Raw genomic sequence first — 15,686 nt, forward strand, 5'->3', positions numbered from 1 at the left:
ACGTCACAACAGTCAACTGAGTAATAACACCCATCTGAAAGATTAAATTCACTTTTCATGAATTTGGTGAAGATGATAAATTATTGTTATTGTACTAATACTAACTAGAGCCGCCATTTTCATATCTTCATTTCAACGCGATAAAAGAGATCATTCATCAGCTGAAACACCACCACCCCCTCCACCATAAATTACCAAAACAATTGAATTGATAACAGAAAACAGATGAGTCATACGCAGGCAAAAAAAGTACTAAAAGTCATCGACCTTTAAGTTAACTAAAAGGTCGATGTTAAAAGTACACAGACAACGGCCGCAGATCTTTCCACAAAAATTGAATAATGAATAGACAACCTGATCTGCGAACGTTTAAGCTCAAAACTACGAAAATGAATAAGTTCAAAACATGATAAAAATGATGAAACGAAACATTTATTTATTAAAAAACTCACTTGGTTAAAAATAAAATGCATTCAATAATATACTTAGTAATTAAAAAATATCATTACGTAAGTAAACAATTGATCTCATCTCAAGCATAATATGGTAAATATGAACTTATTGTTAGATGGAAAAAAATGAGCATGCTTGAAAATGAATACTTACATGATAAAAATAACCCTTATTAAATACGAAAACAACGATTATTCCAAATATTCGGTAACAATAGACGGAACTATTGAGTAAGAAAATTCATATCGACATTCAGACAAATAAAACGAACACATAATACACACACAAAATCAGAACATTTCTGGGTAAAAAATAGACACCGCTGGATCGGCAGATTCGCAAGTAATTAAAATATCTTGGAATTTTTCAAAAAGCTGTACCAGTTGAGATCTTCTAATGTTTTCTAAATACATGATCTCTTCCATGTGACTGGTTCCTTGCAAATATCCTTGTTTGAGTAAACGCATGAGCAAATGGAAATCTTCGGGACTCGACGACGCTGGTATTTTCAATAACGCATTTTTTTCTTCTTCGCTGAATCGGGTGATGAATTCATCTTCGAAAATCAAATCTTCAACCTTATCGGTTTCATCCATAATGGAAATATTTAACCAACTGTTGAGCTCGGTTTGGAACGTTGTCATTGGCGTTTTAGCGAAATCTTCGCTGATGACGGAGCTTATATCGCTATCACTTGGAGCTTGTAAACTGTACGTATCTAAATCAGAACCACTCTGACCAAAGTTGGTATTGAAACTTTGATATCTGCTGTGTGAAATTGGATGTAATTCCTAAAAAGTGATTTTACGTAAATAAACACGAATCGTTTTTATGAAATACGTTTTCGCTAGTGAGTTATTTCTTACTTCAGCTTGAACCATTCCTTTTTTTGTTGGCATAAAATAAACGTAAGTATGTAATTGCATCAGTAATCGGTGTCTTAACATCCATGCTACCATTTGTACCAAAACCGCTTGCTCTTCCGGATGAGTCAAAGGATTCAGTTTATGCACCATTGTTGATGGTAACGAAAATTCTTCCATAACCTGAAGGAATGCGATAATGAAACGTTTTCCCTGGCAAACAATTTCTAACCAATGATGGCTTACTTCTAGTAAATTATGTTCAGGGAACTGCTGAGCAAATTTTTCCGTTAATGGAGAATTAGACGTGATACCAGCACCAGGAGCAATAACGTAAATGTTTGACTCGCACAATGGATAAATAATCATCGCGCTTCCCCAGTTTAAGAAATGACCGATTAGGTTGAAAACCTGCGAAAAAGTTGCATTGCGTTAAATATATTGGTAAATCGTAACGAAACACAAGATGGAAGATTCCGATGATTTTACTTGAGCAATGGTTAAATCAGAATCAGCCGATATCATTTGAAAATTTTTCAAAGGACTGTAAACTTTCAAAAATCTGATCAACGAAGGACTAGCATCGGGAGGTAATGAATTCAAAACGGTATTTATATCTTCCAAGAGTAATAATCCATGGTACGGTTTCAAATTCTGTAAACATCTGAAGAAAACGCCACATAAAAAGAGTAATTTTATGAAGATGAACAGATTGACGAGTGAGTAAAGTTATCTTACCTATCGATATCTTCCGGGCTGACGGTGAAATTGGTCATATAAATCGAGTGAGCTTTTTGAGTCAAGCAGAAGCTCACTTCTATCCAATTATTCAATCGAAAATGAACTTTACCCGTTGAGCATAAACTTTCGTAAACGTATTTCAAATTCCTCGCTAACGAACATTGTGATGCTATCACATCGAAGGATGACTGCGTATCATTATTAGCATCTCCCGAACTAAAAAAAGAAAAAGATTATTAAAATAAATTTAAAACACTCTAAATGAATTATTGGAAATATCATTAAACCTTGAAATCATCTCATCAGTGGATGTCATCAGTTTCATTTCTTTGCCAAAATATCCGCATCTTTTCTCTTCATGACGAATAGCTACACCAATACGTCGACTCAAATCGTAATAACTTTTCACGACTGAATATTCGGCCGAAGCTTTCAAAGCAAACACAACGTGGACTAATATACTCGGAGTTTCTTCTTTTTTAAGAGATGATTTGAATTTGAAACATTGTTTAATAAACGTCGGATGACCAACGAATCGAATATTGTTGATTTTAAGCTCGAATTTGTGATCGGAGAAATTTGGTTTTACAGAAAATAAATTGGAGAGCAATTCGTCTGAGAATTCTGTCAACTTTTCTCCTTCATTTTTCGTGATATTGGATCCATACAAAGTATCTTCGGCGATATGTAAGCTATATGGTGTGTGGCGAGTATACTTGAGTTTCGAGATGGAATCATGGTCGCCTAGGTACGGGTAACGGAATAGTAATTTATCCCCGTTACTGTCATTTTTGACTAGGAAAATTCCGATGGGATCTATATCCATGATTGACACAACACATCATAGGTCACAAGAAATGATAAAAGCTTGAATTCACGCAACACATTTACACAATACTAACGAAGAACTAATTCACAAATCGTTCCACTGTAAATTAATTCCATTTTATAGATATATATTTAAATAATTACACTTTCTAATTAGCTGTTCTTGATCTTATTTACATAAAATTGTCATAACGAGTGATAAAAAAAAACGAAATTCGTGCGCGCATGCGCTGTAAACTGGCTTCGAAAAGTCTACTTGATGACGTAAATCAGACTTTCAAAATAGGCCAATCAGATCGTCGTAAACTTTCATTAGTGGTTGAAACTGAAATATCAACAAAAAGCCAAAAACTGGTATCAGTTAAAAATTAAAATTTGAAAAACTTGTTTGAAATTTTGAATTTTGAAATTTTTGCCAATTTTGCGAATGTTTTTCTGTTGCCGAGAAATTTCCGTTTAATTTTATTAAAAAGTAATTAAATTGGGATTAATCACTTCCGTCACTCTTCCTCGTACACATTTTGTCGATAAAGAATAAATGTCACGTTGCTTCCTCCCGGGATTTACTTGCAAATCTGGAGGAAAAGAAAGAAACAATGCTAGCCGCTTCTGATCCTCAGGTAAAACTTGATATTAGTTTTTAACGTTCTTCCTTATTTTTCATCGCTTTGTTTCTCAAGGTATCAATTCTCATAGCGATTTAATGCACGAGAAACTCTACTCGTTTACTTTCATACCTAATCCTATTCTAACTGAATTTGGCGCCGGATATTACATACAACAAAAAATTGTATCATTTCAGCCTTTCACACCTTTTGGGAGAGGGCAAATCAGCCGACATGTAGGAAGTAGTACAATACCCTTAGCTTACTTATCGTACGCTTCTCCATCTTTCCTAGAGCAAGAACTGAATGAAATCTCGTTGAATTCAGAAGCCGAGGTACGTATACTTATCTATGCATAACACAAAAGTGTTTTTTGGCAATTGATTTATATTTTTGTGCATTTTTGATAGAATGAAAGCTGGCTGATACGAGAAAATTCAGATGGCGTTGAAGAAGAGCTATACGTCAAAGGAAAGGTTGTAATTTGGAGTAAAGGAAATTTTGGTATCAGTATAGCTAATTTAGGAGAAGAGCAACCTGGTGGAAGAATTCTTGTTCGTAGCTATACGGCAGAAAATCCGGTCAAACAAGCATTATGGTGTTCTTTTATGAGCGACGAGTATGCTTTCGATACGAAAAAATACAAGAAAAATGGTTTGTTTTGAAAATTGCCATGTCCCTAATCAATACTGAAATTCGATAATTATTTTTCATTGCTCTTTTTTATTTAGAAGCTGAAGTGGAAGCGATATGTGCTATTGACGAGAGAACGCTGAGTATTTACATGGCAGGCTGTGAAGAGTATTTTACTCGATTACCTTTCAAAGTGAGTAACAAAACATTTTTTGGAAAAAAAATTAATAATATATTCCATGGTACATATAATTTGATGATTTTGTGTATTTTTAGGTATCTTGTGCATGGAGCACAAAATTCGGATTAATTATAGAGAGAGCAACGATGATATCGAGCAATAAAATGAATTTTTCTTCTCAGTTCTCTAGTTTTAATTTTTTTCCTACATTATTTGCTTTGACACATCCTCTGAACGAAATGTCGCCATTTTTGATACTCAAGCAAGGTAAGCGTGAAATTTTCTGTCGAAAATATTTCTTTTACGAATATACTTCTTATAAAATGCAATTTTTGCAGGAGGAATCCTATCTTTTATGAGAGAACAGTATATGAAAGTAGTCTTCGTTGATAAATCAACGTCAGTGTGTATGTTATACGATTATAGAACCTGTTTGCATAGTATTTGGAAAATTAGACAAACCACCGAAGAGGTAATTATCTCGTAGTTTTCTCGGTATAGCTTTTTTTGTTGAGACTCATACTCTGTTTTTATTTTAGGAAAGACAAATGATGAATGTTAATCAAGAGAGTGAACAAACGGGAAACACAACTACAGCAAAGCAATTCTCTAATTCAGTAATGACCAGTGGCTCGATTCCATTCAGTATTAATAATAAGTATGTAATTTAAAAAACGATTTTTTTTTCTCGATCACTTTCTAATCAACTTTTCAAATTCATAGATCAACTGCGAGTGCCAATTTCACGGCATTTTCTAGTCCTTTCGGAGGCAGCCGTTCCAACAGTCACAACAGTGCTGGCCATAGAAATTCACCGTACGCTTCATGTAAAATGGATAGTCCGCTTCCTGCTGCGTATGTTCATTTACATTTTTCACTTTCTTAAAACCACTGATAAAATTTAATTAATTTACAATTTTTTGTGATCTAGTGCTCATTCTAGCAGTTTTACTTCGTCGCCCAATAATGTCTCAGTGAAAAACGTGAAATTTAGTCAACTTTTCAGTCCGCGACTCTCCGGGTCGCCGAAGAATTCACCTTCGGTTGATGCCCGTCTGGGCAACAGCCAAAGTGTCTCCCAGCATTACGTTCCTATGCCTGTACAACCTGAATTATGCTTAGAGTATATTTGGACGGAGAATTCCGGCAATCCTAGGGAAGGTGAAATGGGTCCGGCTTCATCGGTGTTCATTAGCTGTGATTTTGTAGGACAAAAGTATCTTTGTTATTTGATTCCGGCTCGTGGACAGTTGTTTTGCGCCAGGATGGAGAAAACTAACGAAGATAAGCCTGATATTATTTTAGGTTCTGTGACTGTGATACCAGCTAGAGATGCTGCTTATTTGCCTGTTGGTTTCATTGAGATATTTTGTACACTAATTTTCAACAGATTCGAAATATTAATCAATTGTTATTATTTTTTTTTTTAAAGAATGTGAACGCTACAGTAATTTTAGACGGAAAAGGACAAGTGTTGTTGTATTCTGGTACGTCCCAAGTTGGACAAATACTATTCGGAAGTATTTCTTCTTCGCAGTACTTAACTTCTTCATATTGTGGTACTACTTCTCAATGTCCACTGACTCCTCCTAAGCCTGCGTAAGTTGATTTTCTCTCGTATTTTATCTGTTGTAAAATTATACAAACCGTTAGTTTTTTTGTATGTAGCCGTAGCAGTATGCTATCATCGACTCGAATGGAAGACGACGTTCTTGACGAGCAGTTTCGCCAAATATCACCTGTGAAAAAACACGCTTTTGATGATCGATTTAATGCTAGTGATTTAACTCATGCCACTGGTGTCGGCTATGTGGAATCCCTTCAGGATTCAATCGGAGTTCAAGCCACTTTAGTACGTAGTGTGTTAGCGAAAATGTTCGATTAATTTAAAAATTCGATTACTTATCTCGGGTGTGTTTTATTTTCCAGAGATATACTGATGGATCTCGTTGTAGAGTAAGCTTTCCTGTCCTGTGCACTTCTTTGTTAGGTGAGGTGAAATATTAGCTGATTTTTAGGCATTTTTGTTGAAAGAGATATCTGATTTAAATGATTTGTATTTCAGTTGAAAAATGTTTGAAAACATTTCGTGTAATATTACCTCGTGAAGTTGCTTTGAACTTCATGATCATGTGGTACAGATCTCGGAACGCTCCCGGTACCCAAGATATTTCTGCGGAACAAGAATGGAAATTATTTTTAGAAGTTTTTTTACGTAAGTTTCAACTCTCAAAAATTTTAAGTTCATGAAAAAACGGCTTATATTAATTCATTGTATTCATGTGATTGCAGGCTTATTAGGGTATGATATCAATAATGTGCCATTACTCCAAAATGTATACGGTAATCAATGCGAAATCCCCACCGTTGCTAAAAAGAAGAAAGAAGCTGATGTGGGAAGTGACTCGGTAAGTTTCAGTTTCATTGCTTTTATTTGCAACATTTTCAGATTTTTATTTGAATTTTATACTTGATATTTCAGGATTGGAAATACGTTTTGGAAAGTACCTATCATAGAGAAAATTTCATCAAAATTAAAAATTTACTTACCTCGAAGGAAAAAGAACCCCGAGGAACGCTGCTGCAGAGCTCATCCTATGAAATTTCATCGAATGCTTTGCTATATCCACATTTTCGTTTAATTTACTTTTCGTTGCATTTATTATATGAGGTTTGTGACCAGTATCTTTCTGCGTAATTTTTTCCCCTAGTTTTTGCCCTGAGAAGCTCTTAAACTAATTTTTTCTTTGCAGGAATTCAAATTGAATACGATGGAATACGATACTCTATCTACGTTAGTCCTTTTACTGAATCAATTGGCGTTGGATTTGAATTTAGAAAACTTTTTGCATTATTATTGGAGAAATCATCCTCAGTTGATTTCTAGACCTGAACCAGTAAGAAAAGTCAATAGGTAACTAAAGTAAACGACAAATAATAATTTATTAATCAATATTGAAATAATTTTAGGTGAATCACGATACGATAAAATATCAAGGAAAAAATTCGAACCGCGAATATTTTGATAAACCTCCGAATATATTTGAACAAGTGTTTCAAATCATGCAAAATGAACAAGTATCTCCTTATCCATTCATTGTTCATGTAAATGACGTATCTCACGATATATTACAAGTAAACTCGATGAAATTATTTGATAATACTTTGACGAAATAAGTACAAACTTAATAATATGCTTAATTTTGCAGCTCTGTTCACTGATGTTCTCGCCCGACTGTCCATCTTACGATAATATCATTAAACCAGTCAGTGTGCCTCGAAATAGATCACCTTCGGAATCATTAATAGCTCAATATTCCTCATTTCCCAGTGATTATAGAACTATTGAAAGAATAGTGTCGCTTATGGTGAAAGCTGGTCTGTATTTAGTACCATTCTGTTATCTCCTATCAAAACAGCAATAATTAAACATTTTCTTCAAAAATGTTGCAGGTTTCTCGCAGAATAAATTACAAAATTTACCAGTCGGTGTAGCGTGGCCTTTAATCGACCTAATTCATCGATGTCGAGAATGCCCGAGAGAAGATTGGTCTAGCTCTGAATACGATTTATTGGTCAGGGAAGATTTGTCATCGCAAGTGAGACAAACCAACGATATTAGTAAATCAACTACATTTAAAACAACTACGGTTCCAATAAATAACGCCTCGTGGGGTGAAATTAAATCCACCGAGACGAACGATGGAATGGAAGATATGGAGGATGAGGTTAGTCGTAATGTTCTCGTTTCATCTGATATGTTTTCGGTTCATTAATTTGGTTTTTTATGCTCAGGTCATGAGATTAATTTGGCCCAAAGATAGACGTGTTCACCAAGTTAGAACTATGTTACAATCATCGTTACCGGCGATGATCGATATTCAGCATAGACCCGAAGTAACAGCTCACGAATTTATCGAAGAACAAGAGAAACATTTGTTCGGAATTTGCACACGAACCATGGCTTTGCCCGTAGGAAGGTATAATGAAATTATAGTACGGATACAGCTGATTATGATTTGACGAGTTATTCATCTTCCTATCTGATTTCAGGGGAATGTTCACTCTACGTACGGTTACTCCATCTATTACTGAACCATTGAGTATTCCTAAACTTTGCCTGATAGGAAAATCTGCCAGCAGTGGCACATCCATTGATTTTTCTCATATCGAAGTTGTAACCAATATGAATTTATGGCCTTTATTTCACAACGGTGTTGCAGCAGGATTGCGAGTATCAGCTAATGCTGAAGTGGATTCCACCTGGATCTTGTTCAATCGTCCCAAAGTAATTCAGATTGATTTTCACGAAGGTTCTAGGATATGATCAAACGTCTAATACGATAATTTTACAGAGTGGAACTGAAATGTTACCGGAACACGCTGGTTTCTTGATGGCTTTAGGATTAAATGGTCATCTGAAGAATTTAAAGCGTATGAATATGTTTGAGTATTTGAGCCGCCATCATGAAATGACCAATGTTGCTTTGCTAATTGGACTTTCGGCTACATTCAGAGGTATTTAAAAGCTTGGAAAATTTATTCGTATTTTCGAGTAACATTTGCACTAAGTACTATTGTTATTTTCAATTTCTTAGGGACAATGGATACCTCGACTACCAAACTTCTGAGCTTACATATCGAATGTATGTTGCCTCCTACTAGTTTAGAATTGGATATCGATCAAAATACACAAATTGCTGCGTTACTTGGAATCGGTTTAGTGTACCAGGGATCAGCTCACAGACATATAGCCGAAGTATTACTCTCTGAAATGGGTCAGTATGAAATATTTGAAAAGCAAATTAAATCTTTCGGTATTAAAAATGTTTTTTTTTCAACTTTCAGGTCGACCGCCGGGTCCTGAAATGGAGAACTGTGTCGATAGAGAATCGTATACTTTATCAGCTGGTCTCGCTCTCGGACTTGTACTACTTGGAAAAGGGTCCAATTTATCCGGATTAACTGACTTGAATATTGCTGATACTTTGCATTATTATATGATCGGCGGGCATAAACGACCCCTCACCGGTAAATGATTCTTTAATAATAATTCCCAACACTAGAAAAAAATTACTTAATTGATATTATATTTCCAGGACCTCTGAAAGAAAAGTATAAATCGCCAAGCTATCAAATCAGAGAAGGAGATGTGGTCAACGTCGACGTAACGTCTCCAGGAGCTACTTTAGCTTTAGGATTGATGTTTTTCAACACCGGAAATAAGTGAGACAGACGATGACGAATTTTATTCCTAAATGAAGTGGAAATTACCAACTTGTTTCATTTTCAGGGCTGTTGCTGATTGGATGAGAGCGCCGGATACGCAATACATTCTCGATATCATCTGTCCTGATTTCATTTTACTCAGAACGTTGGCACGTGGTCTTATCCTTTGGGAAGATATAATCCCTACCATAGAATGGGTCGAAAGTCACATACCTGGTAGCATTAGACCATTTTGTTTGGTGAAACCAAAACCGAACTCTGTTCCTTCTAATATAGATTTAGAAACGATGAAGTAAGTTGAAGCATACCCGTAGAAAAAAATCGTATAAATTGAAAATCTCTTACAATATGTATTCTTCCAACAGCCAAGCGTATTGTAACATCGTAGCCGGAGCTTGTATGGCAATCGGTTTAAGATTCGCTGGATCAGCGAATAACACCGCTTTCGAAACGATTCATTATTTCTGCAAAATATTCATATCTTTGTTTGGAAAATCCATATCCGAATTAGCGGGAAAATCCACTATCGAAAATTGTCTAAACGTGACTTTGATTTCATTGTCATTGGTGAGTGTGAACCTGATAATTTCACGAATCACATATGGAATAAATTGTGGTTAACTTTTATCTCGTTTTTTTAGATTATGGCTGGTACAGGAAACGTGGAAGTGTTGCGAATTTGTCGTTGTTTAAGATCTAGAGTTTGTCAAGCTTCCAACACCGTGGTCACGTACGGATCGCATTTAGCAACTCATATGGCTCTGGGATTGTTGTTTTTCGGCGGAGGTCGTTACAGTTTATCCACCAGTCCTGAATCTATTGCTGCTCTCATTATCGCGTTTTATCCGAAATTCCCTACTCATAGTAACGATAATAGGTGGGTTGTTTCGTGACGAAGAAATAAATTTTGTCGATTTAGTCATCAACCGATATTTATGGAGTGTTTGTTTTCAGATATCATTTACAAGCATTCAGACATTTGTACGTTTTAGCCGCCGAATCCAGATTACTTCTGCCGAGAGATATCGATAACAAGAATCCCGTATATGCGAATGTCAATATGCATTTTATCGATACTAAGTATTATAAAAATCAACAAGTCAAGTTAATGGCGCCGTGTTTGCTTCCGGAATTGAAATACTTGAACAAGGTTAATATTAGTTGGGGTGTTGAGAATACGATTCTGCGATTATTCAAATAATAAATGGATATTTTTTGAATTTTAGATCGAAATTAAAGACGATCGGTACTGGCCCACGGTATTTAAACGGGGTAAAAATTGGACTCAATTAGAGTGAGTTTTGCTGACCAAAGGATTACGTGTTTTTAAAAAATGTGTATAATAATTTGATTAATTTCTCTTTCTGTGCTATTTTACAGACAAATGTTGGAAAATTCAGTTTATTTCGATATCAAACAAAGATCAGGATTCCTTCCTTATAAAGAAGATAATAATAACTATTCAGTAGTCGCTTCGTCTCTTGTAGCTGCCGATGATTGTTTACCATGGTCAGCAGATGTAAGTAATTATTGTACTACGATGTTGGGTAATTTTGTTATTTTTAAATTGAACAACAAGTGACGTTCTTTTTTTATCATTAGATCGAACACATACGAAAATTTACGTCGGATCCCTGTATATTGGAAATAATGGAAAGCTTTTTCGATTACAAAGATAGTACGCCTAATGAAGACGAAGTTAGATTTAATAGCATGTTCCGTAGAATTGTTTACGAGTGTATTACCCAAGATAAACTATACATATTGTCGTTCTGGATGAGCATGATAAAAGTAAGTCGTAGGTATGGTATTCGATACGAATACATTTTCATTGAAATTAACAACAAAAAAAAAGATAACGTCAATCGGTTTGACGTAGGTATTGCAATATTAGATATCTGTTCTAAATATAATATAAATGTGTCATATTGTTGTAAACAGAAATACCCATTACCCTAGAGAATGTTTCATCAGAGATTTAGTTATTCGGCGTCGTAAATTAAATTATGTTCGATTGTTGCAGGTTTTGCAGAAAATTCGAAAGTTCCCGAATGCGTATTACGCCTGGCAAATCAAACTATTTTGCCAAACAGCTCTAAATTGTAGTTTCAAAGAAGGTATTCCATATGCCTCTAAAGCGTTGACATCGCCTGAACTAGGTATCGCTGTGAAACATTATCTTTTCAAGTTGATGGAGAGTTGGGAAAAAGGTAACCACCTAACTTATCTATAGTAGATCGCAAAAAAAAATGTCGAAGAATTTAGATCAAAATCAGTGGTAGAGGGTGGAGGGTGGAGATCTTCATTTAGAGGTGAAAGACGTTCAGAGGTGAAATCCGCATTCTCCTCAAATCGAACAAAACTCGTCCAAAATGTTAGCTTTGATGTAAAACCATCACTCATCAGCTAAAAAAATATGCTTTCAAAAATGTTGGACAGACTTTCGGCTTAAAGAACATGCCCAATACCCATGTCAAAAAATATTGAGTTGCCCCCCTTCCCTCCATCCAAACCTGAGTAATATAGCCGTGTGTGCTTAGAATTGAAAATTTTTCATCTTGAGGGAATGGTTCAAAATTTTTGAAATTTTCACAAAAGGCACCTAGTAAGAAATTTTTGTCAAAAAATTCTCATGTTTGAGTGCTATTTTGGAAAAAGGAGTTAAAAATTTCAAAAATTAAAAAAAAATTGAAATCCATAAATTTTTTTGGAGAATTTCCCATTTTTGATCACATTACATATTTCTATACGTTCAACTCTCTAAAAACGTTGGCGGGGGGGGATAGGGAGGGACAAGAAAGGATTTCTTGAGGCACTGGAGTCTGGAAGTTTTTTTTTTTTAGTGGAAGTGTTTTGACATTTTGTGTCTTTTGACGTAAATTGCTCAAAAATTTATGTATGTATTTCAAAGATGTTGACCTTGAAAAAACCTTTTTCGGTCATGCAAGTAGTGTTAACCACCTCTTCTTGCCCATGAGAGTCCTCCGAGTAGAAATAATTAAGGAAAAATGAAATACTAATATAAGAAAACTTTAATTTTTGTTTTTCTCAAGAATAAAAATCATTTCTTGTTACCCCCCTTCTTAAAACAAATTGAAGGGCTTCCTCCATTTTTTACGAATTTTTGACATTTTCACCCCAACCCCCTCCTTTCCCATTAGCTCTTACATACGGGAATTTTTTTTTGAAAAAAATTCCACTTCAACTCAGAAGGGTACCTCTTGAGGTGTCACACCCCGATTTGAACGGGACCGCGATTTTTGGAAAGAGCATAGTCTAATACCCCCAAACTCAAATTTTCAGTTGTCCAAATTCATTTTTCGATTTTTTGCGAATTTTTGAAAATTCAAAATTGACTGTTTTTGGCCAGTAAAAACGGTCAACCAAATCCAAATTTTACCATTTCCAGCCATTCTGGAGCCTCCAGCGCGATTTTTCAATTTCTCCAGAATTTTGAAATTGCTCTAGAAGGCGTGAATATAAAGTTGGGCAGATAAAAATCGAGGTGTGTATTATACTCGACCTGTTTAACGAGTTTATCTACATTTGAGCCGATTTTGGGAGTGACACCTCAAGAGTGGTTTTTTGACCAGATTTTTTCAAAATTGAAAAATCCCAAAAATCGAAAGATAACCGTTTTTGAGGAAATTTATGAAATTTATTCGAATCGTTGTATTTCTTCAAGAACTAACCCCCGGAGCGCAAATTCTACCATTTCCAGCCGTTTTGGAGCGAGAGTAACACCTCAAAAAACCACTCTTGAGGTGTCACTCTCAAAATCGGCTCAAATATGAATAAACTCGTTAAAAAGGTCGAGTGTAATATACAATTCGATTTTTAGCTGCCCAACTTCATATTCACGCCCGCGCCTCCTGGAAGTCCTGGAGCAAATTCAAAATTCTGGAGGAATTGAAAATCGCGCTGGAGGCTCCAGAATGGCTGGAAATTGTAAAATTATGATTTGGGAGGTTAGTTACTGACAAAATACAGCGATTCGCGCAAATTTCAAACATTTCCTCGCAAACGGTTATCTATTGATTTTTTTGATTTTTTAATTTTCAAAAACACTGGTCAAAGGGGGTTAGTTTTGGACAAAATACAGCGATTCGCGTGAATTTCAAAAATTTCCACACGAACGGAAAACTTTTGATTTTTTGGATTTTTCAATTTTGAAAAAAGCTGGTCAAAAAGCCACTTTTGAGGTGTCACTCTTAAAATCGGCTCAAATGTGGATAATCTCGTTAAACAGGTCAAGTGTAATATACAACTCGATTTTTAGCTGTCCAACTTCATATTCACGTCTTCTGGAGCTAAGTCAAAATTCTGGAGAAATTGAAAAATCGCGGTGAAGGCTCTAGAATGGCTGGAAATGGTAAAATTTGGATTTGGGTAATTAATATTAGTTCTGGGACTTATTTTGACCATTTTTACTGATCAAGTTCGTACTTTTAAAAAAAAAGAATAAATCGCGAAAAACAGTCAATTTTGAATTTTCAAAAATTCGCCAAAAATCGAAAAATGAACTTGGGCAGCTGAAAATTTGGTTATGAGGGTTTTCGACTATGCTCTTTCCAAAAATCGCAGTCCCGTTCAAATCGGAGTGTGACACCTCAAGAAGTTCCCTTGTGAGAATGAAGGTCTCTACTGAATTTTATCATAATCCTACGACATTTTTTTTCGCGGTCTACCTTAATGAGTTGACTGTATTTATTCATTATGACGTAAAAATGACACATGATGTTTAAAATAGGTATTGTAGTGACTAATGAAATTTATCATTTTCAGAGTATGATCTGAATCTACAAAGTTGTTTCAATCAAACAGAAGCTGATCGTGATGATAAAAATGATATAGATCAGATAAAAAGTATTATTCTTTCGATTTACGATGTTCCTGTGTCATTCCAATCTAATTCTCAGTTGGAAGGTAAAAATAAAATATTAATGTCAATTAGGTACTCGATTTCTTCGTATATTATAATGTAGGTAGGTATTTCTTTCTTCCAGATACTTGCCCAGTTGAATTTTATTCCCGTTTAAGAAAACACCTGCCTACTGCCGCTCTGAAAAAGTTATGCGAGAAGAATTGATCAATTATCGATATCGTTGAGACTGTTATTTTGTATTTTATTTTTATAAAATTGTTTTTATGTGTGTTTGAAAATGTTCAAAATGTTGGCATAATAAATTGTTGTGAAATTTACGAGTCGTGGTTTTTTGTTCGTGAAGGTGTGCAGTGTCTCCAATAATATAGGGCATCAACCGAACCCACAAAAAAGTTTCTCTAGCTATGCCCAAAATTATGGGGATCCTGTATTCCATTCCTGTAGATTTGATTGGCTGTCTTCAGCTAGGTAGACTGTGTATGATTTCCAAGACGTACATTTTTTTCCTAAGTTTGTAGGTCTCTGGATGTAAAAGTTACTCCTTCGAAGTGCCTAACCTAACTAGTTCTGAATCCTGTGCAATCATTCTATAAAAATTAAAAATTAGGCGTATTTTCTCGACAGAAAAACCCCGCCAAAAAAACGAGCAAGTTGAAAGTATAGACAGTGTAGAGGAAGACGAAAATCTTCAACGGGAGAAAATTCAAATACCGTCCTCCAATGTGTAGCTCGCTTGAACTAATCCGACAGAGCGCGTCAGATCGAAATGCGTGCTAAGAAAACGTAAACATGCGAGTAAAACAGCCGTAGACGCATAGGATAAATGCGTTTTCTCCCATTTTTCATGAAAATGAAGTGGTTTGGAAAAATTTTTTTTGGACTTGAACTAAAGAAGATGAAATTTCCTATCGATTGGTATAAATTTTTTTCAATTTCACACGAAAATGGTGATTTTTAATATTCATTTTTATGAACAAATTTTTATGCATGTCAATTTTAAATTAAAATTACGCGAAATTTTCATCAACTACATCGTATTTTAATAAACCAAAATTTGCAGAATTTTATCCTCTTCAAAATGAGTTTTCATTCAAAACGCTAGCACTAACAGTTCGAAACTTATTGAAGCTCAAAGTCGTAAAAAATTGTTGCGCGCGGTAAAAATTCAACTTCAATTAAACTGCTATTTTTTTTATAGCGCTTTGGATAATAAACAAATTTTGAAGAGGATAAAATTCTGCACGTTTTGAGTTTGGCTTATTAAAATA

The 15,686-nt window shown here is 35.0% G+C and overlaps 2 protein-coding genes across 3 annotated transcripts; one reads left to right on the forward strand and one right to left on the reverse strand.

Moving 5' to 3' along the window:
- Positions 1-410: 410 nt before the first annotated feature.
- On the reverse strand, positions 411-3,081 carry Nprl3 (GATOR complex protein Nprl3). Its single transcript, XM_065349638.1, has 6 exons — positions 2,345-3,081; positions 2,055-2,273; positions 1,806-1,980; positions 1,563-1,727; positions 1,320-1,499; positions 411-1,244 (listed from the first exon to the last, which is right to left on the reverse strand). Exons 1-6 carry the CDS (start codon positions 2,881-2,883, stop codon positions 744-746), a joined length of 1,779 nt encoding a protein of 592 aa, XP_065205710.1. The 5' UTR covers positions 2,884-3,081; the 3' UTR covers positions 411-743.
- A 192-nt stretch (positions 3,082-3,273) lies between these two features.
- shtd (shattered) lies at positions 3,274-14,735 on the forward strand. 2 transcript variants are annotated; one of them, XM_065349637.1, is made up of 35 exons: positions 3,274-3,505; positions 3,688-3,825; positions 3,901-4,144; positions 4,222-4,316; positions 4,400-4,571; positions 4,643-4,776; positions 4,844-4,962; positions 5,028-5,159; positions 5,236-5,653; positions 5,737-5,903; positions 5,973-6,156; positions 6,234-6,294; positions 6,370-6,519; positions 6,597-6,712; positions 6,787-6,975; positions 7,058-7,201; positions 7,275-7,439; positions 7,514-7,682; positions 7,758-8,032; positions 8,100-8,284; positions 8,358-8,592; positions 8,660-8,822; positions 8,903-9,082; positions 9,153-9,335; positions 9,404-9,530; positions 9,598-9,825; positions 9,899-10,100; positions 10,175-10,410; positions 10,488-10,683; positions 10,760-10,827; positions 10,914-11,052; positions 11,136-11,324; positions 11,557-11,743; positions 14,319-14,459; positions 14,523-14,735. In XM_065349637.1, exons 1-35 carry the CDS (start codon positions 3,482-3,484, stop codon positions 14,570-14,572), a joined length of 5,805 nt encoding a protein of 1,934 aa, XP_065205709.1. In that variant the 5' UTR covers positions 3,274-3,481; the 3' UTR covers positions 14,573-14,735. The 2 variants fall into 2 exon arrangements, with proteins under 2 accessions (XP_065205709.1, XP_065205708.1); XM_065349636.1 differs by having other exon boundaries at positions 14,540-14,735.
- Positions 14,736-15,686: the final 951 nt, after the last annotated feature.

Source organism: Planococcus citri, chromosome 2 (assembly GCF_950023065.1).
Source record: "Planococcus citri chromosome 2, ihPlaCitr1.1, whole genome shotgun sequence".
In the NCBI taxonomy this organism is placed as follows: Eukaryota; Metazoa; Arthropoda; class Insecta; order Hemiptera; family Pseudococcidae; genus Planococcus; species Planococcus citri.

Bases quoted from the DNA above. Each gene is read 5' to 3' on its own strand.
- shtd (XM_065349636.1), top strand. From the start codon at position 3,482: ATGCTAGCCGCTTCTGATCCTCAG. The intron at 5,654-5,736 runs GTTGGTTTCATT...TTTTTTTTAAAG, and splicing joins GAGATGCTGCTTATTTGCCT to AATGTGAACGCTACAGTAAT. The intron at 11,325-11,556 runs GTAAGTCGTAGG...CGATTGTTGCAG, and splicing joins TCTGGATGAGCATGATAAAA to GTTTTGCAGAAAATTCGAAA.
- Nprl3 (XM_065349638.1), bottom strand. From the start codon at position 2,883: ATGGATATAGATCCCATCGGAATTTTCCTAGTCAAAAATGACAGTAAC. The intron at 1,500-1,562 runs GTAAGCCATCAT...GCATTCCTTCAG, and splicing joins CTGAACATAATTTACTAGAA to GTTATGGAAGAATTTTCGTT. The intron at 1,245-1,319 runs GTAAGAAATAAC...ATCACTTTTTAG, and splicing joins AAGGAATGGTTCAAGCTGAA to GAATTACATCCAATTTCACA.